General features: G+C 31.7%; 1 protein-coding gene across 4 annotated transcripts in view; it reads left to right on the forward strand.

Moving 5' to 3' along the window:
- The window catches only part of Atg2 (Autophagy-related 2), a 286,485-nt gene that overhangs the window by 102,781 nt on the left and 161,199 nt on the right, over window positions 1-22,505 (forward strand). For 3 of the 4 annotated variants that reach the window (XR_015039434.1, XM_085810699.1, XM_085810697.1), the window contains exons 13-15: window positions 10,481-10,585; window positions 10,688-10,837; window positions 16,477-16,562. Coding sequence is in view for 3 of the 4 variants with exons in the window: in XM_085810699.1 (XP_085666825.1) it covers window positions 10,481-10,585; window positions 10,688-10,837; window positions 16,477-16,562 (341 nt within the window). In the remaining variant the exon portion in view is untranslated. The remainder of the gene's footprint in view (window positions 1-10,480; window positions 10,586-10,687; window positions 10,838-16,476; window positions 16,563-22,505) is intronic. The other variant, XM_085810698.1, reaches the window with a different exon arrangement.

A 22,505-nucleotide genomic window follows, 5' to 3' on the forward strand; every position in this document is an offset into this window, starting at 1 on the left:
AATAAGCCGAATCCAATTCGAAGATTAAGGAACAACGCAATCTGCAACATTAACTGAATTAGATAATTTTAGCTTAGCTTATACCATCCGTTAAACATTAAACCCGCATTCGTAAACGCATTTTGCGCACACGCATATTCGCAGCAGTAAAGGTCTCACGCGCATGCATCAATGCAACGCATGCGCAGAGAGTTTGTAGCTTTGAGGTCCGGATTATGTGTGTCCAAATTAATGACTTTTGACTGTATATAACACTATTCTAACATAGGTAGTCTGACAAAAAATCGGACGTTTTCTGAAATAACATACCAAACTTAAAATAACTGTGATAAAGTTAAAATGTACTACGTGTTAAAAAAAGGGGGGGACAGTTCTATATCTCCCGGTCTACTGGGCCAATTGGCGAAGTTTAACTTGCGTTTTTCATCTCTCGAAAGTGCGATTTAGGACATATACAGTCAAAAGTCATTAATTCGGACACCCGTAATACGGAAGGATCTATAATCTGGTCCTCAAAGCTACAAACTTTCTGCACATGCACATAGGCTTTTAAGAGTGCGCCTAAGACCTTTACGGCTGCGAATATGTTTGTGCGCATGCGCGTTTAATGTGTAACGGAGGTATAAGCTAAGCTAAAATTATCTAATTCGGTTAATGTTGCAGATTGCGTTGTTCCTTAATCTTCGAATTGGATCTGGGTTATTATTTTTTGCAGACTGTTAGAGCAATTTCATAAAAGTAAGCTTGAACTTTCGATTATGTCAAATAGAATTTCCGATATATATTTACTAATATGTAATTTGTATCTACAAAGCGAAAGTATGTTTTGAAATCCAAAATCTGTTTATCAATTTCACGCAGCGGATTGGAAGTTGATCTGTGAGCTCTATCCTTATCTTTAGGGCAGATGTTTTTATTTTATTTGGCTTATAATTCCTTACTAAGTGTAGTAATTCATCTCGATGTACTCAGTCTTTGATATGATTTAAATCAAGTTCCTCGTCATTATAATTCGCTTCAGAAAGTGGCCCAGAGGTTATTGAAAACGAAAACATTTCGATTGACAAATTAGTCGGTATTCTCAACACAGCAATTATAGGACTTGAACAGCGGAACTTTGTAACTAAACAAGAAATTGTGTCTGTTTAATAGAATTAAAGAGAAAGTATTATCACATGAAACGAAGCAACTTACATTGAAAGAAATGTTTAATAAAGTAAACAAATAAATATTAAGCTTTTTCTTTTTGTAAATTTTGATACCCTTTAGATCATAATTGTTCTTTATTTCATAAATTACGGTTTCATATTTTTAATTTTGTAATTTCTGCATGCCATCTTACCAGATTTAAACTGATGATCTATAATCCATAAAAATCGATAATCCGGAATCGCCGAAGTCCCGACGAGTCCGGATTAACGACTTTTGACTGTATTAGATTTATATATGGCATTGTTCTAACATAGGTATTTTGATACAAAATCGGACTTTTTCTGAAATTACATACCAATTCTTTTCCATATTTCGATTCAACGACTGAAATTATGTCTAGATATTAAATTTTGTAACATTTGGTGCAAAATTTACGGAGAAATTCAAAAATTTATCTTGGTGAAATTTTTTCAGTTTGTGCCTAGAATAATTCATTTGGTGAACTTCTTAACATGTGGCAATGATTTTTCCTTTCCCTTCCATTATGCCGGAATAGAAAAAAAAGGCACCTGTTTCATAATTCACATTGTTCCTACTTTTAAATAATTTTATCAAAGTGTCTAAACCACATTTGATGTTTTATCGCTTTCAACAAATATGCCAAATTTCAGAATGGACCAATATATAATCTATATCTTTGAAAATTTCGAATAAAAAACTGTAATTTTTTGCAGGTATGCTTAGAAACACATCTATTTTAGGATGATGGTAAAATATTTATATATTATATTTCAAAAATTTTTTGAAAAAATTATAGTAAATTTTTAAAATAAATCATAAAAAAATAGGTGAATTTTATTTGGAATGAACCTAAATTGTGAAATGTGGAAGGAAGAATCAAATAAGTTTCATAAAAAAAAGAAAGATTAGTAAATATATACCAAGCTGTATTACTATTGAGGAGCTAATTTTTTAAAAACTACTTGTGTGATTTTTACAAAACTTAGTAGTTTGGCGTAATTTGAGTTGTAGAATTGAAATATGGAAAAAAATTGGTATGTTATTTCAGAAAATGTCCGAATTTGAGTCAAAATACATATATTAAAACAATGCTATATATAAATGTAATACATATCCTAAGTCGCGCTTTGGTGTCATGAAAAACGCAATTTGAATTTCGTCAATTGGCCCAGTAAAACGGGAGATATAGAATTCTCTCTCTCTCTCTCTCTTTTTTTTTTTCTCAGTGTACATAATTTAATGATAAATTGTACTAAATAATTGTTATAACAATTTTTATTATAATTAGTTAATTGTTATATTTTACTGTATAAATTTCATTATATTAATTAGTATATTGAATCCTAATAATATTATAATAATTGGTTATAATAATTTTCCAACAGGCAATAATTATTATACCAATTTTTTTATCTTTGAACTTAAATGTATGTACACTGCACAAAAAATAAAAATGGGAGAGTCCTATATCTCCCGTTCTAGTGCGACAGTTGACAAAATTCAACTTGCATATTTAATGTCTGCAAAACGTGATGTAGGATATGTATTAGATTTATATATATCATTGTTCTAATACAGGTATTCTGACATAAAATTGGAACGTTTTTTGAAATGACATGCCAATTTTTTCCCCCATATTTCGGTCCTATGGCTCAAATTAAGCCAAAGTGCCAAGTTTTTCAAAAAATGCACGAATAGTTTTTAAAAAATTAGATCTCAAAATTTTAGCTCCTCAATGTTAATTGAATTTGATACATATATTTGTTAATCTCTCTTTTTTTTTATTAAATTTATTTGATTCTTCCTTTCACATTTCAAAATTCAAGTGCATTTTCAAATAAAATTCACCCATTTTTTATGATTTATTTTTAAAATTTGTATTTTTAAATAATTTTTATAAATTTTCAGAAAAAAAAATTAATTATAACTTATAAAAGATTTGCCATTATCTTAAATTAGATGTATTTCTAAGCATACCTGCAAAAAATTATTCAAAATTTCCTAAGATATATGTGAATTTATATTTTCCCGCATTTTGTATTATAAGCGATAATAATGAAAATGTTGTTTACGCACTTTGTTAAAATTACTTGAAAGTGTGAACGATGACTTTTTTTCCTCTCGTGGACAGTGAAGAAAAAGGAAAGGAAAATAGAGTGCTATAAATTAAGATGTTCACTAAGTGAATTATTCTTGGCGCAAACTGAGAAAAATTACAAGATTAATTTTTTCTCACCAGAAATTACAAAATTTAATATCTAGACATAATTTGAGTCCTAGAATCGAAATATGGAAAAAAATTGGTATGTTATTTTAGGAAAGGTCCGATTTTGTGTCAAAATACCTATGTTAGAACAAACTATATATAAATCTATTATATATCCTAAGTCGCACTTTTGAGGCAAGAAAAACGCAATTAGAATTTCTTCAACTGGCCCAATAGAATGGGAGATACAGAACTGTCTTATTTTTGGGGGGGGGGCAGTGTACATTAATACAGTCTGGGAAAAAAAAATTCTTAATAATTTGTTATAATAATTTTATAATTATAATTATTTGTTAATTATAATAATTAAGCTGTAATAAAAAATCACTGCAATTCTTTTTGACTTTTGTGAAATCTATATGCATTATTATTCATGTTGGCTGGGGGGGGGGTAAAAACACAAAATTTAGGTTAGGGGAAAAAATATTTTTGAAACACTGACAAATGTCAGGTTAAAGTGCAGGTAAATGTTACTATTCCAGTATTTGTCACATTAAATCAACTATGATCTAGATATATCTTGCTGAAATAAGGTGAAAACTTGTTGATCATTTTTTTCCTGTATTATAAAAAGTATAATTCTGTTAAAAATACTCTTTCGAGATTTTTAATGGTCTTATTTATTTAGTTAGCTTTTGTGAGTAAGCGAATGAATATGCTCTGTTTATATAAAATCCGTAAATTATGATGAAAAATTCATCATCTTTGATTTCCAGGTTTCAAATCAATATGAATCTAAATTTCTGCTCAGACCAAAGTTGCAAAAAGCATGTGATGACAGGATTCCCTTCATAACAGAGAGAGTTCCTCTCCTTCAGTAGTAAATTCCTAATATTTGGCAAAGATGTAGTGTTCCTCCCTTTTATTCTACTAAATTAAGTGTTGAGGGATCTAGTGAGCAGTTAAGCGGGAAATCGCTAAGAACAAAAGCATAAACTCAAGAAGGTTAATTACCTTTTATTTGTTTCAAATAAAGATATACAATCTACCCCTTTCTCAGGGCATACAGCTCTCCACTTGGGCTTAAAATGTAAGAAATAAGGACTAACTAAAGAGATTTAGCTGAAGCTAGTTGGCCCGTAATATTAAATTAGCCAGCGAAGCTATCAAAAGGCACATAATACGGCCGAGCATAGTAACAGTCAGAGATATGTAGCCAAAAAGCAAACATGTGCTATTCAGGAATCCTTAACTCATTCTGCTGAAGTCAGTTGAAATTGATTTAATTACTACTCTATTTCTCATTTGCATTTAATGTGATTCTAAAAACTCATTCTGGTAAGGAATTGTAAGCTGAAGGTATAAGAGATAGGGAAGTGGTATAAACTTAAAATAACTGTCATAAAATTAAAATGTACAATGTGTAAAAAAAGGGGGGAACAGTTCTATATCTCCCGGTCTACTGGGCCAATTGGCGAAATTTAACTTGCGTTTTTCATTTCTCGAAAGCGCGATTTGGGATATATATTAGATTTATATATGGCATTGTTATAGCATAGGTATTTTGACACAAAATCGGACTTTTTCTGAAATAACACACCAATTTGTTTTCTATATTTCCATTCTATGAATTACCAAGTTTTCTAAAAATTGCACGAGTAGTTTTTAAAAAATTAGCTCTCAAAATTGTAGCTACTCATTGTTAATCGAGTTTAGTATATATTTATTAATCTCTCTTTTTTTATTCTTCTTTTCACATTTAAAAATTCAGGATTGTTCCAAATAATATTCACCCATTATTTATGATTTATTTTTAAAATTTGTATTTTTAAATAATTTTTATAAATTTATCAAAAAAAATTTTTTTATAACATACAAAATTTTTACCGTCATCTTAAAGTAGATGTATTTCTAAGCATACCTGCAAAAAATTAGTTTTTTATTCAAAATTTCGGAAGATATATGTGAATTTATATATTGGAGCATTTTGAAATTTGGCATATTTGTTGAAGCGATAAAACATCAAATGTGGTTTAAACAGTTTGCTAAATTTCTTTGAAAGTAGGAACAATGTGATTTTTTTTCTGTTCGTGCATGATGTAAAAAGGTAAGAACGAGGTGCCTTTTTTCTGCTCTGGCATAATGGAAGGGAAAGGAAAATTTGTTGCCATATATTAAGAAGTTCACCAAGTGAATTATTCTAGACGCTAATTGAAAAAATTGCTGCAAGATAATTTTTGAATTTCTCTATAAATATCGCACCAAATTTTACAAAATTTAATATCTAGACATAATTTGAGTTGTAAAATCGGAATATGAAAAAAAAATTGGTATTATATTTCAGGAAAAGTCCAATTTTTTACCAAAATACCTATTTTATAACAATGCTATTTATAAATGTATGTCCTAAGTTGCACTTTTGAGACGTGAAAAACGCAGTTTGAATTTTGTTAATCTGGTCAGTAGAACAGGAGATATATAACTGTGCCCCCTTTTTTTTCCCGAAGTGTATCATACATTTTTCCCCAGCAGAATTTAAGTACTCAAAGAAAAAGGTCTCACAATGACCTTGTTGAGAGTTTTAATTTCTATAAACTTAATAACAATTCAAAGTTTAACTTCTAATACTCTCAGTTTCCTAATTCAGTCTCATTATTCAAATCAAAGTTTTAAATTCCTTGCTTGGTGTTTATTACATACATCTTCTGGATCTTGAGAACATCATACAAAGTCTGGTCCTTTCAAAATATCTGGAAGGAAGAAAGATTAATACTTTGAAAAATTTCCAAATTTCCATCAAAATTACATTTATTTGCCCTCAAACAGATTTCATTCACTCACATCTTAACTCATTTCGACCCACGCTCTTCAGAAATTTGTTGTTATGAAATGAGCGTGTCCGTATTGTGTTATTATGAACAACAATACCAACTAACCATCTGGCTAACAAAAATTAAATCTAGACACACTAGACTTCAACTGACACCTTAATATCAATACTACACCTAGTATGCTACACTCGCGAAAAAGTTTTAAACTTTTGTGTGGCTGGAGGGCGTAACTTAAACACACACTCTTACTTACTTTCTCTCCAATCGTTCATTTAAACAAAGTTTTCACATCTTGCATTTAAACAAAGTTTAAACTTTAAAGCACTTTTACAATCATAATGTAAAATTTTACTTTCAGCACAAACATTTTTACACATTTAACATATAAAATTTTAAATTCATTTTACATCACAGAGTACACAATTGCTGTATATAGTTTACAATCTTTTACAATTTAATTTTAAATTCTAGTTTACAATAATTTTCATTGTAAATTCAAGTCTTTCCAACTAAAACATACAGTACAAAGTTCGAAATCTGCACGTCCATTATCCGAAATGATCTAAAATTCGGACATCAAAACCACCAACAACGTTCTTCTCATAGCCTTTATGCATGCATATTTGATTCTCCCCTCTGTGCATAATAAAACATCTGGAGAGTCCTGATTCTTAATTTCACTTCGACACTAAATAAAGTACCTCATTATTCAAGAAACAATCATTTTAGCATAAATTTGTACAGTCAGTAATTTGGCTTCATTGCTGCATATCTGCTTGGCACACATCTCAAACCCAAACATTCCACATTGCTGATCTAATGCCAAACTGGTGAATCATTATTTATTATACTTTCCTTTCATCGCCGCATGTTTATCATTACATGACAAGTAATGACTCATGTAGCAATGCCTAAACAACTTTTTTATGTTAGCAGTTGAATAATAAAGGAGTATGGTAACCTTTTATGTTGACATTACGCTTGGCGATGATAACAGATTTAAGAAAAATGCGTTAAAAATGTTGATGAGGAAAAATTTAACAAAAATTTCTTTCCATATGCTAAAAATAGATTTTGTTGATACTCATAAACCCAAAGATTACATTTAGGGATATTTTAATTAAGAATAACTGATTTGGGATTCACATAAACCCAGAACCAGCGCCAGGGCTCGCATTGCCGCACCGAGTCGCAGAATTTAGGGCCCACAAAGACTGCATCAGGCAGTAAGATATCTAGTGCCAGCTCAAGTATATGTGGGAATTTATTTATTCAGAACTCTGATAAGTGTTAAGCATGTGCAAGAAATAGACGTAAATATAATAAATAACTAAAGTAATTCAATTCAGGCTTAATTGTCTCAGTGCGTGATAGGAGCAATATGAAATTTAACAGAACAACTTGTTATTAGTCGCTAAGATCATGATGCATATCCAAATATGTATAGTGAAGGATAGCTAAGTTTGTTGATGATAGCAGCTAATTTTAAAGGTTTTCGGACATCGCAAAACAAAGATGAAATTTTCCAATTAACGGATTTTGTAAAGAAATGTGGAGAAGTGGTAATAAATGAAGATGATGTAAAAGAAATTTTTCATTGTGATAACAATGCTTCTCAATCATCAATCAATTAATGAATGGCAAAATCTGTAGTACGGTTCTAGATTCAGAAAATACCATTACCGTTTGTGAAGAATGTGACATAGAAGTTACTGAAAACGAGAAAATTTTGATTGATAAGTTAGTTGGAATTCTCGAAACAGCAGTTACAGGACTTCAACAATGTAATTAAACAAGAGATTATGTCTGTCTACAGAATTAAAGAGAAAGTATTGGCACAAAAAAACAACTTAACAATTTACATTGAAAGAAGAGTTTATTAAAGCAAACAAATAAATAGTAAGCTTTTTTTTTTTTTTTCCTTTTAATTTTAATACCCTTTAGTCATAAAAGTTTTTTTTTTTTTTTGATAAATTGCAATTTCATATTTTTAGTTTTATAATTTCTACATGCCATCTTACTAGATTTAAACTTATGATCTAATATCCTGAAAAATCCCAAATCCAGAATTGCGGAAGTCCCAACGAGTCCGGATATTGGACTTTGTACTGTATATATATGTAAAAAAAATGAAGAATATATAAAAGCATAGGTACATAATTTTATGACTAAGACCAGATCCTAAGAGGAAAACTGCTTTTACCTAAGAGGACTATTATACCTTAGAGGAAAACTGATTCAGTCATATGTATAATGAATAAATACGGAATGGTTAAAGAACATAATACTAGATAAAGTGCATAAGGAATTGAAGATTGAAAAGGAAAGAATATAAGTCTGCACAAAATTTATTACTGTGTTTCAAGATAGTTGTAGTGACATCTACAGTGGCTGCATTGTCATTAATACTGCTCAGGTTGTAATTTCATAAATACAGAGTCTGAGAAAAAGACTGCAAATAATTTTTTGCAAATAGCTAAGACAAAAAATAACAGTTGTAGGAGAGGAAAATAAATATAGCACACAACACATCTTTCTCTTATAAATAAGGCTAATAGTATGCACTAAGATTTTTATACAAGCTTATGAGACTGGCTTGATATAAATGGCATACTATGTATTCTGCTCACATTAGTTACTCCGTCATAGTTTTGGCCTCGTCATTTTGAAAAATTAGTTTCATTTGTTTTCAAAATATTAAATGCATGTGAAAATGCAAAATTATTTATATGACCTTGAAACGGTTTAAAAATTTGTAGTAAATAAAGTACTGAAATGCCAAATTTTGTTTATTGGCATATGTATAATGAATTTTTTTAAATCAAAACTATTAGCAAAAATGAAGCAACTTAAACAACTTACATTGAAAGAAATGTTTAGTAAGGTAAACAAATAAATATTGAGCTCTTTTTTTTTATACCCTTTAGATCATAAATGCTTCATTATTTCATCAATCACGATTTCATTTTTATAATTTCTACATGCCATCTTACTAGATTTAAACTGATGATCTAATATTCGGAAAAATCTGAAATCCGGAATCAACGAGTCTGGATTTCGGACTTTGTACTGTACAGTATACTTTCTCGCAAACTTGCAAACTCAAAATTCTTGCTTTTAACAGCATTTAACACTTCTCATTTAAAAAAAGCACCTTTGAACAAAATGATATAAATTGAACTTGATTTCTAAGTGAGAAAACAAAGAAAATTTTCACTAATTTTTTTGCTTTTTGTAATCATTGATTCTTTCCTAGCAACATTGTTCCCAGCTGGGGCAATTTAGGGTCTGCATTCTCATCTTCCTAGGACGACTTCCATTCTTTCCCAGGAATTCTTTCCTTTTCTTCCATTTGATGGTGAATTGGGCGGACTTCCTTGTGGGCTAAGGATTCTGGTAAACTGCCCTCTGGTTAGTTTCCTGCAGGTTACTCCTTTTCTCTGAATCATTTAATCTCTTTCTGGACTTCCTTGTCTGCTGCAGCGACGTGGTACCACCTCGGTTGTCCTTTTACCCCTGAGAATTCTTTGTGTTGGATCTCTTCCGACCTTTCTTGGAGTGGTTGTCAATGGTAACAGTGACTGTCTGCTAAGGTTTCCTTCATTGTATCCGGACCCCTCTGAGACTTAGTTAATAGAATGCTTATTTAATAGAATGCTTATTTAATAGAAGTTGACAGTGCCATTATAGATAGAATGAAATGTTTTTTTTACCTATTGCAGGTTTATTCAAAATCTTATTGAAAGTATGCCTTAGCAGCTCGATATAGGTGTTATTATCAAAAACTAGCTATCACCACAATACTTTTTAACACTATAAATGTTGAATCCTCTCTGCCCCGCCTATTTAGTGACTTGCTTTCTAATAGTTTGCATTGAAAATTGCAGCATTTTGAATACAGCTAAATGTAGGGTACAGTGTGCCTATTGCATATTTATTTTGAACCCTGTGTTTAATTTTTTTAATATTAATTTTATCTTTTCTTCATTTTATTTGGATAATAAAGTGTTAGTCATGATTGCAAACTATTAGAAAGAAAGTGAATAAATAGGCAGGAGTCAAAAATGCAACATTTATAGTGTTGAAAAGTATTATGGTGATAGCCAACTTTTGGTAATTATGTATTGAGCTGCTAAGGCGTACTTTCAATAAGATTTTGAATAAACCAGTAATAATTTTAAAATTAAAGATGAATTTAACTTTTATTATTATTTTATTTGGGGGCTGGAGGGGATTGCTATAATCTTTGCAAATTTATCTTTTATTCTAGATATTATCTTGTGAAAATAAACTTAACAGTCAAGACAGCAGTGGTTTAGAGCTTCAGGAAGCTTGTTTTAAACTAAAATACCAGCAAGTGGAATGTACTTCTCAGGTATTTCTGTAATATTTTATATTAAATTTATTTATCTTTGAATCATTTGAATTTCTTTTGAATAACAATGTTGTGACTGAATAAGTTACTTTTCTCTTTCAGAATTCCATTATCAAACTACCTCCAAATAAACTAGATATTCAGATTGGTCCAATGAAATGTGAAGTAGATATCTCACTTACTGATCGCATTCGCACTCTGCTGAAATTTCCCAATTTTTTCTCTCAGGTAGATTCCAAAAACAATGAATGGGTATGAATTTTATATATTTATCCTTGCAGAATATTCTATAGTTGAATAAATTCAGAAAATTTCTTTAGCTCTAAACCTAAGGAACCATCATTTAATTTATTTTTAGTTTATAATTTTTTTACATTAATTATTTAAAATTTATTTTATTCTTAATTAAAGCATTTTACTTTAAGTGAAAAGAGCAATTTTTTCTCTCTTAGAATTTATGTATAACAATTTAGTTTTTGAATGTTTATTAGTAACTTGCCCATTATATATTGCATTTCCAACATTGTAACCCTTCAGTGACCAGAATGAAGAACTTATCTCTGAAAAAAAAATTGTGACTCATACAGTCACATGGAATAATCTATGGAATGCGGTTTTCACACCTTTATTTATTTAAAACTTTGCTTGAAAGTGACATAGTCAAGAAGATATCCTCTCTCTTGTAACATTTCAAACCTTAAAAAGGGGAAGGGAAGGAAAACAAAAAACTGAATGCACAAGGCGATACTACTATGAAAAATCAATGTAAAACTCTGTTGGTGGTTTGTATATTTTGGATGGTAGATTCAGTTAATAAATTGTGGTTAAACAGTTTTACTTGCTTCATTAAATATATTGTTATGAAATCTCCTGGAGCGAGGGTTAGGATACCTTCCCTGCAAAGCGGGTGTAGGCTCACCATAAAATGGCAAGGGAAGGCAGGGTTGCCACAGTTGGCGAGAAATTGTCCATTTGGCAACAAACTTGACGATATGTCATAGACAGAGGGAGAACCTTCTGGAATGGATTCTTACTGGTTTAGCCCAGAATGTTCTCGAACACAAGTCAAAAGCTATATAAACCTTGCTGGTATGCAGAGAATCAGTTAGTTAGTCTGTGCAGAGTCCATCAAGTTGATAATCGGTGAGTGTCGAGTGGACCGAAAGAGTCGCTTAGTGTATCGCGGCTAGTGCATCGTCGAGAGAATGTGTTGAGCTCCAGGAACGACTGAACCGAGGAGTCAGGAGCTGTACTCTAGTTTATCATCAAATGTATCGCGAGTTGTAGTGTGGAGAGTCTCGAGAGTATGTGGAGTTCGAGAACGATCAAGCAGAGTCGGGAGCTGTACTCTGGTGCTTTGCTGTGAAGCTGTCTTTACCGTTATAGCCTCATAGTGTGAAGGCTGTTTTGCTGATCGTGTCAGCTTGTTTATTGTAGTTCTTTGATGACTGTGTAAGCATGCTATTGGAGCTGTCCTGAATAATATTGGCCAATAAAGTGTGTTATGATGCTTTATGAAGTGCTGTTGTCCTTATTCACTCCAAATCTGCACAAACCCCTTAACGATCGTACCAAAAGATTTAAAAAACATAATATTAAGTTTAAAAGTGCATTCATCCTTTAAAGATAATAAAAAATCCACTATGTTCTTTTCAGAAAATGTAAATTAAGAAAAGATTATATTTAATTAATGATTTAAAAAAATGTATGATTTTTTAAAGTAGGTAAAAAAAGCAACAGTAATTTGGTATAGGTTTTGAATAAAATTGCAAGGAGGATTTCAAGGAGGATCAAGCAATAAGTCCCTCTTTAGGAGGAGGGGGGATATCTGCAAAAACGAAAGGAGTAATAAACATTTTACATAGAAATAACGAACAGAACTAAACAAAAATGAACGTAAGGCTATAGTTTCTCTAGGCTGTCTGAATTCTGATGAAGAAGTTTTACTTAAAAAAGCAAATATGTGAAGCAGAAACTGCAATTATTGTAAGGAGATAAAGGGATTCTGTTAAATTTTTAAAGGGAAATTTTTATTTAAAATATAAAAGGGAACAAATCAGAAATTTGAATCTACTCAAGGAATTGCTCTTAACATAACTAAATTTCTATCTGTTAACATAACTACATTTTTAGTTTTCATGTTTACCTCCTTATACTTCCAGTTATTTCATTGTAGTGTAAAACCCTAAGATGGTCACATGTAGTCCCATAGAATTTTAATTTTTTGAGAAATTAATATAGAGCAAGGGTTCTCAGCTGGCAAGGAATTCTCTTTAAAAGGGGAAGATTGTTTGACTTCATATCTCCCATCACCTTCAGATGACGCCTGTTAAACCCAAGTTATACCAAAAAGTTGACAGCAAAGATCTAAGATGTGGTTAATATCATTTGGTAAAAATGGGCTGGGAAAAATTACTTTAAAAAATTATGCGAGCATTGCAGAATCAATGAAAATAGGTACTTAAATATTATCACAACCATCTTAACCCAATTTGGTGATTTTTTACAGATGAAAAGTTAAAAGCTACTTAACAGTACAAGTTGGAGATTTTTGTGACATTTTTTATAAAGAGTCCGAAATTATTGATAAACTGCTCAAAACAATTAAAGGGATAATGTAAGTTTTATATAAAATAAAGATATAAGCAAAAATTTTTTGCCCAAAATGGAAGAAGAGAATCACAAATGCAAATTTTTCTGATTTTCAAACTGTGGAGTATGCTAATTTTGAGTTCGACGTCAAAAACGTCGCTTCAGCGGCAGCAAATAAAATTTGACTTTCAACTGAATAAAAGACAAGGATGATCAGCATTCAGTGACTGTTTTGTTTCGATGAGTACGATGTCTCGGCGAAGTCATTTAACCGATTAGAAACTTTGTGAGTTGTTGGTAGGTTAGAAGGGGGCTAAACTCAAGCCGAAGTAGCACAAGCCATTGTAGTGTCACAAAATGTGATTTCCAGAATCTGGAACCGTTTTTTGGAAACTGGAAGTGCAGGCCGAAGACCAGGGCACGGTCGTAGACGGGCAACAACGCCCAATGAAGATCGTTATTTAGTGTTAACGGCTCGGAGACACCGAAATATGAATGCTACTCTTCTCCAACAACATTTTCACTCGGCTACTAGCACCACGATTTCAGCTCAGACTGTCTGAAACCGGCTCCATGGTGTAGGTCTGTATGCTTGCCAACCGATGGTATGTGTTAGACTAACATCAAGGCATCGTTGCGACCGCAGGGAGTGGGCAACAGAGCATATGAACTAGAGGAGAAATGAATGGAACAATGTTCTTTTTTCTGACAAGTCCCGTTTTTCTGTTCATCCTGATAATAGGCGTATTTTCATCTAGAGGGACCGTGGCAGTAGGAATAATCCTGCGTTTGTGCACAAAAGTATCAGATTTGGCTGTGGGGGAGTGTTGGTGTATGGTAGCATCTCCATTGACGGGTGCACAGACCTCTACATCATTCAAGATGGACCTCTGACTGGTTGTCGATATAGGGAGGAGATCCTCAGACCTATTGTAGTCCCTTACGCTGCAGCAATCGGAGATAACTTCATTTTAATGGACGATAACTGCAGGCCACATTGTGCTAACCTGGTGGAGGATTTCCTTTTCGAGGAAGGAATCATACGAATGGAATGGCCAGCATGTTCTCCAGACATGAATCCAATAGAGCACGTTTGGGCCGCTCTAGGAAGACATTGCTGGCCGCCAAACACCCCCACAAACTCTCCAAGAACTGGAAAGAGCTCTTCTGGAAGAGTGGGACAGAATACCCCAACTCGTGATTAATAGCCTCATTGACTCCATGCCTCAAAAGTGTTCAACGTTGCTGGCCGTCCTAGAAAACCATACCTCTTACTGAAAATGATTTCCTTTGAAGAAAACACCTTTTCTAATTCTTTTTTTCTCATATGCACAAATTGTGTTTTTTTTCCTTTTGTACACAAATGCGCAATAAAATGCATTTTTTTCTGCCAAACATGTGTAATTTATTCTCATATAATCTACTACGTCTGTCGACCATGTATCAATCAGCTAAAAAGTTTCCCATCCCCAAGATCCACCTAAAACCGCAATAATTATAATTATTGTTTAATTGTTTTGAGCAGTATATTTATCCAAGTTGACAGATATTATCAACATATAAAAAGTCAACATATTTTGATAATTTTAAATACAAATTTTAGGTATTAAATAAGAAATCTGTGATACATTAAAAAGTAAAATACATATGTTGCTAAATCTTTCTGTGTAATTTTTTTTTTTTTTTTTTGCTACATTCCTTTCGAGTACACAGCGATCTGTTTTTACTTTAAAAAAAAGTCAGAGAATTGCAGACTCATCCCTCAAACCTTGGCAACTCTAGTTGTCTGCCAAACCCATCACTTTGTTGTTCCCTATAGAGAGTTTGTGGCAAAATTCTGTATTTCTACTGAAATTTTACCAAAGTTTCTTCCATTGCTGGCAAATTCCGCAAGTGCATATTTTAAAACTACGTAGGGCAAAAAATATCACAGTTTGTTTATAAAAACCACTGGATCTTTGAATACAAAAAAAGAACACGTACGAAAATGGTGACGTTGCTTGACTGAAGGATTGTTATTAGAATGGTTGCCTGAAAAATGGTTCTGCACACAGTTGCCAGAGTTTGGCACTTTGTGAAAATTTGGCAAATTCTATCAAGGTGGTTACAATAACATGTAAGCTCCTGAAAATATTTGTTATAATTTATTAAATATTATTGTAATTATGTATAATTATGCATCTAAATGGCACACATGGCATATAATGAAGCTTTAAATTATAATACCAGAGGTGATCATATTCCCAATACATCTGAAATCCTAGTTTTTTTTTACTTTAGACCATTGTTCAGTAAGAGGTCAAACTTCTTGTCTCAGTAAACTAAGTTTTTCTGTACAGCAAAATTATTTTTGCAAACTATAAAAATGAAAATTAAAAATTTTTCCTGCAAATTATTTTTGCTGATTGTCTTCTAGAGAAACTGAAAAAACTCATATTATAAAGTTTTGGGCTCTAGTGTTAAGACTGAAAGAAGACAGAAAAGAGAAATATTCAATATTAACAAAGCTGATTATTTACATGGACCCATTGTTGAAAGTTTATTTAATTATATTAGTCATATTGGTGAGAATGGAAAACATCCTTGAACAGTGATAGCTTAGATGCTGTGCAAACTGAAATGTTAAACTATGCTAAATAAGCAAAAACTTTACTTTTTAATTTATCTTAATCCCCATATTAAAGTAGGAGAAAAGGACAACATACATATTTTATGTAGAGTTATGCTTACAATTTGAAAAAATAATTGCTACAAATTTGCCAAACCTGTATTGTTATTATATGTAAAACAGTTTAATATTTGTAACAGCTCTCCTAAATAATGATTTTGCCAATATTTTTAAGTCATAATCATAGATGAATTAATTTCTTTAACATTTTTTTAAATCCTTGTTGAAAAAGATGACTTTCATCTGATATTCATTTTCTCATTAACATCTGCATATTTATATTATTAAAAAGAATATTTTAAATTTTATAAATCTCTAGTTATAAATTTGCATTTAAGACTGATTATTAATGTTTTGTTTGGGTCATTGGTGATTTTTCTGGATGTTAATGTAATGGTTTTATTCTAAAAGTGTGAGTCATGAAATTCTTTCTGATTGATTAAATTATATCTTATGTAAGCCACATAAAAATTTTATAACAAACTATAAACTACTGTTGGGAACCTATAACCAGTTAAGGTATTATACAAAGGGGGAAAATAAGGTACTTTTCTTCAAATATTAATTATTTGTCATGTTATGAGTCATATGAAATATCTTGAATCATTATCTGACTTTTCTATTTTTTTAGAGAGATTGTGATGTTGGTATTAATACAAGAGTTTCACCCAAAACTGAAATTAGTATTTCTAGTCCAAATCTTAAGATAAACCTCAGGTAAATTCAATAAACAGAATTTTATTTTAAAAAGTATATGTATGATTTGTGGTTAAAGGTTATAGTTTTGAAAAATACCTGCATTTATATTTGAAATCTCAAGTGTTTATGTGAATTATAAATTGCTCTTGATAATGCTTATTCGTGATTTTCATTCTTTAATTGAATCCTGAAATTTGCATATTTGGCAGATAAATACTATTATCTATGTATTTTCTAGATACAATTTTTTTTAGGAGGTGCTATATTTGTATTTCAGAAATATACAAGGTAACTGAAAAGGTTTGCCATTTTCGACAGTTAGAAAGAAAAAGTCAAAACAAAATAATAATTACCACTAATCCTCAAAGTAATCACCATCTGCATCCTGTGCCTTTTGCCAACAAGTGAGCTGTGGAATGCCGTTGCAGTAAGGAGTCTTGCATGCAAAGAAGTTCATGAAGGCCTTTTCGAGGTCTGGCCGTTTGTTGAAGGATTTCCCAAGAAGATGGTTGTCCAGGGAATGGAAAAGGTGGTAGTTTGTTAGCACAAAGTCTGGGGAGTATGGTGGATGGGGTAGTGTTTCCCAGCCCAGTCGTTGGACGATGTTCCTGGCCTCCCAAGCAACATGCGACCTCACATTGTCATGGAGGAGAAGTACATCCTTAGGATTGACCAATGCCGGCTCTTTGTGCATCAGTGCTTGATGCACACGTTCCAAGGCCTGCTGTGATGGTTTGGCCCACTGGTAGGAGTTCATAGCGCACCACTTGGTGACTAGTCCACCAGATACAGAGCACAATCTTGCATGGGTGGAGAGATCTCACAGGGTCCCATAGTGACAACCAATATCTGGAACACCTAGGTGTGTCATACTGGACCCACTTTTCATCGGTGGTGAGTATTCGATCAAATATGGATGCATTGTGGTGCTGAGTAAGCAGTGACAAACAGGCAGTGACACACTGTTACATGTTTGCATCGGACAGTGTGTGGGGTACCTACTTGCCAGCTTGTATGCCTTTCCTATGTGGTGTAAATAGATTCTGATAATTTCATCAGATACCTGGAAGTGGGCAGCAAACTCACCACATGTTTGGCTACTGTCACTCTCTATGGCTGCTCTTAGGGCCTAATCTTCCAGCACTTGTGGCCAGCTGCTGAGTGGTGGAATATCAGAAATCTTTAACTGAGAGACATATCCCCTGACCTGGACTTCTGGAACCATTGTCTAGCGGTTCATTCTTTAACAGCATCATCTCCAAAGGCCTGGGAAAATCAGCGACTTGATTTTGCTGCTGACAGGCCCACTTTAAAATCATACGGCAAACAGCTCCGAACGAGTGCCTTTGACGCATTCATTTCAATCAATCAATGTATGACTTACGTTTGAAGTACTGATGCAACACTCTTTTATATTCTTGGTCAATGTCCAGATTTCCATTGTAACCACTTCATTGCCAGGTTTGGTGACTATTTTTATGTTGGTGTTCACTCTTCCAATGTCATGTCAGAAAAGGAAAGAACTTTTTTGGTTACCTTGTATTTCCGTAAGAGCTTATGTTATCTGATATTTCAAATGTATTTTGAAGTTCTGTTCCATTCTTTCGTATGTGGGAGATTGGGAATATGGTAATTCATTTTTCACAGTTTTTAATATTTTTCTGTGCTGCAAATTAATATTTTTAAACACAATTGATGCAATTACTGATGAATATTTTCATCACAAAGTGTGATATATTTTTAATAAATATTACTTTGTGTGAAAAAGGAGTAAATAAAAATGTTTCAATAAACTGCAAGTTTCTTTTCCCTTCCCCCCAAGGTTTCGTAAATTTCTATTTCAAGGCCTTGTTGATACTTTCTTTGCTGATGCTTGTTACCCGTAAAAATTTTTAAAAATTAATGTTTCATTATATTATCTATTGCAAGCTAATAAATAATATTTAGAAAAACAATGTGTCTTAAAATTGTTGTTTTTAAGTAAGAATAACGTAGGTCTTGCATTCTGCATAGATATTATAACCTCAATAAATTTGAAATAAAAATTATTATAAAAATATGAATTGAAACCTGGAAATCATAATAATAAAAATGATGAGTGAATTTTTTTAAAAAGGTGCTAACTATGATATATAGCTGGTATTTTCATTACTGTTTTAATCATATCACTTCTGTTATAATATATTATTTGACTGCTATATGACTGAAAAGTTAAACTTTTCATTCTCTTTGAGCCGCTTAATGACCAACTTTCCTTTTTGTTGAATTATTAAAAAGAGAGAGAGAGAGAGAGAGGAACCTTGCACAGGCTTTTGATAGTATATTAGAAATGCTCTTTCAAACTTTTGTCTGTCTTTCTTAATGCAGATCTTTAATTTCCATTGTTTAAAAACCAAATATTTTTACAAATTAAATTCCAGAGGTCGAATTTCCAGAAATTTACATTAATTTCAAAAAGTTTTCCCAGATGTTAATTTAATATTTGAAGATGAAGGTATATCTAGAAAATCAAGGGTATGTAGTAACCTTATACAGTCAAAAGTCATTAATCCGGACTCGTCGGGACTTCGGCGAATCCAGATTACCGATTTTACCGGATTATAGATCATCAGTTTAAATCTCGTAAGATGGCATGCAGAAATTCTAAAATTAAAAATATGAAACCGTAATTTATGAAATAAAGAACAATTATGATCTAAAGGGTATCAAAATTTACAAAAAAAAAAAAAAAAAAAAAAAAAAAAAAAAAAAAAAAAAAAGCTTAATATTTATTTGTTTACTTTATTAAACATTTCTTTCAATGTAAGTTGTTTAAGTTGCTTCGTTTTTTATGTGATAATACATTCTTTTTAATTCTATAAACAGACATAATTTCTTGTTCAGTTACAAAGTTCCGCTGTTCAAGTCCTAAAATTGCTGTGTTGAGAATACCGACTAACTTGTCAATTGAAATTGTTTCGTTTTCACGAACCTCTCTGTCACCTTCTTCATGTCTTTATCCATTTTTTGCACTTTTTCTTTGATGGACATCAATACATACTTCGTTTTGTAGATCTTTTGGGAGCTCCAGCATCGGAAATTTTATTTGACATAATCGAAAATTCAAGTTTACTTTTATAAAATTGCTGTTACAGTCTGCAAAAAATAATAAGCCGCATCCAAATCGAAGATTAAGGAACAACGCAATCATCAACATTAACTGAAATAGATAATTATATAATTTTAGCTTATACCGTCCGTTATACATTAAATGCGCACGCGAAAACGTTTTCTGCGCTTGCGCACATGCATATACGCAGTCGTAAAGGTTTTATGCGCACACATAAACGCCTATGCACATGTGTCAAAGCGCCGCATGCGCAGAAAGTTTTTAGCTTTAAGGTCCGGATTATAGGTGTCCGAATTAACGACTTTTGACTGTATTAAAAACATTGCCATTATAACAGTTGCTTTAATTTTTCTATGAGTTTCAATGAATGTTCGTATGAGTGCTAGCTCATAGTTAGGTTTTCCCTTTGATAGATTGAAAAAGAAAATCGGTGTAATTTATCATAATATTGTTGCATAAATGGGTAAGTCCATTTGACTTTAAGGATCTTTGATTTAAACAGCTACTTTTGGTCTAATCGGTATATTTTCTGAATGTGATATTTGCATTTAATGTTGCAATTAAAAAAATTATGCAAACCTTTCTACTGAAAATCTTGTTTGTTTTACTCACTTAAAAGGACTAGCATTCTAAATGCAGGAATATTTGGTGCTGTAGTAAAACCGCATTTTTTATAATATATAAATTAATGTAAAACCAAATGGATACATAATTAATATCTAAGCACAGCATTGATAAACTTATAGTCATAATTTTAAACAAAAATCTCCAAAATATACTATTTGCTTTAAAACTAATTATGTATATAGGAAAGGAAACAAATTAACATATACACTGAATTAAATGGACAATAGAATAGATAAATGCCATGTGAACACTCAAAACACAGGGTTCGTACGGTCCTTAAGAGTCCTTAAGTTTTTTGGAATCGATTTTTGGTCCTTAATTTCGGCCAAAATCGTCAGAAGGTCCTTAATTTTAATCATCAGAAATTTCTGTCTGTTTTTACGACTGCCATTTTGAGTGTGAATTAACATTTTAGAGTAATGTTTTCGGCGATTTGCTGAAAATATGGTTATCTTTTAAATGGGTTCATGGATTATAATTTGTTACTATTTCTAATATTAAATGGTGGGATACTCGAGTTTCTGAGCAGGAAGAGAAGCATGAGCATTTCAAAATTATTTCATTTTTTCTAATGAAGAGCTCTTAAACAACTTTTTGCTTTTGGGGATGTTAATTCTTTTATTAAACCCTTCTAAATTTTTGGCAACTTATCATAATTTTGGCGATTTTAAGATCTTTTTCTATGGAAAATTTTTAATTCCGAGATCTAGGATATTTTCGACAGTTTTTTTTAGAACATTGTAATTTCAGCCATTTATTATATGTGGAAAATAAGCAAGGTATAATGCTATAAAGCACCATTTATGAAACAGTTCTTAGCAAAAGCAAACTAGCTATGTAATTAATTAAAAATGTATTTTTAATATTTTCATGGTAAGAGCTTTTCCCGTGTAATTGTCTGAGAATATTCGGAATTCTCAAAATATACATCAGTTTTCTCCAGAGCTTAAATTGCGCCGGAGCAGGGCTCGGGCGCAATTTAAGCTCTGGAAGAACAATGAAAACATTATAGTTGAATGTTTTACTTCTGATACAAGAATCGTTTCTTAACATTTTAATCTTCCCTTTATTTTGTCTACTTTTCACTAGACACAAACATAGAAAATATCAAAAATGCTTCTAATCTTATCATATGAACAGGCATTATAGAAAGGAATTCTTTTATTAATAAAGATGTTGAGAATTGAAAATTTAAAAGATTCATCTAATATGTCTTAATGCATCACACACAGGGCTGGCACTAGGCATTTTCCCATCTGATGCAGTTTCTGTGGATCGTAAATTCTGCTTCCAATGCCTGTTCTAAGTTATAAATGTTTTGCCATTTCTGGACTTTATCACTCAGTGTGTCAGTAAATTCTAAAAATGATGCCACATCAGCTCTCTAAATGAAGCTTACCACATATATTTCATATTTCTTCTGAATGTTTATATTACTAAAGAAATAAAATTAGAAGCTTTTTCTATGCATTCTAAAAGCATTTAGTTTATTTAGAATATCAGAAATCTTTAATTAAATCCAAAAATCCTAAAATGAAGAGAAAACATGGAAGAAGAAACTGAATACCTAACGAAAAACAAATTTATTCTTCAAAGATATGTACAATTATTATTATGTAAATTACCCAATTGTTTACAATTTCAGCCCTTACTATAATTTCTATTTTCTCGAATGCAAATCCCATAGACAGTTTTCAAACCGAGATTTTTGGAGTGTAAGACAAGAGTGTGTTTCTGACCTCCACTTGCTCACTGCATTAGTTCCTGTCCGCTCTGATAATTTGTAATTATGAGTCTTGGATTATCATTGCCGACATTTGAGTTTGTTATGATGATAGAGAGTTATTGAGCCAGCCTTAAAATCAAATTAAATTGTATAGTCTTTGACCACTAATTCATATTTTTAATTTGAATTTGACTCTTCTTGTTTCATTACATCACTACGAGCTGTAATTGATTTTATTAGCATAAGAACATGCCTTTATTTTTGAAGTTCTTTTTAAATAAGAATCTTATTTAAACCTTTGTCGGACATTGTAGTTACTTTCAGACATAGCGATAATTTCAGACATATCTGTTGATGTGTTTTGGACTATTTAACTTTTACCAGATCAAATAAGCCTTCATAGGTACATTGTGGACAGGTTGACAGGTTAGGAGATAAAACACGCAGAAATTAGTGAAAGCATTCTTTTGTGTATTGAAACAAATTCCTAATTGTTAAA

Source organism: Stegodyphus dumicola, chromosome 2 (genome assembly GCF_044657685.1).
Source record: "Stegodyphus dumicola isolate Sdum_Otavi_A_Nest chromosome 2, ASM4465768v1".
NCBI lineage: Eukaryota > Metazoa > Arthropoda > Arachnida > Araneae > Eresidae > Stegodyphus > Stegodyphus dumicola.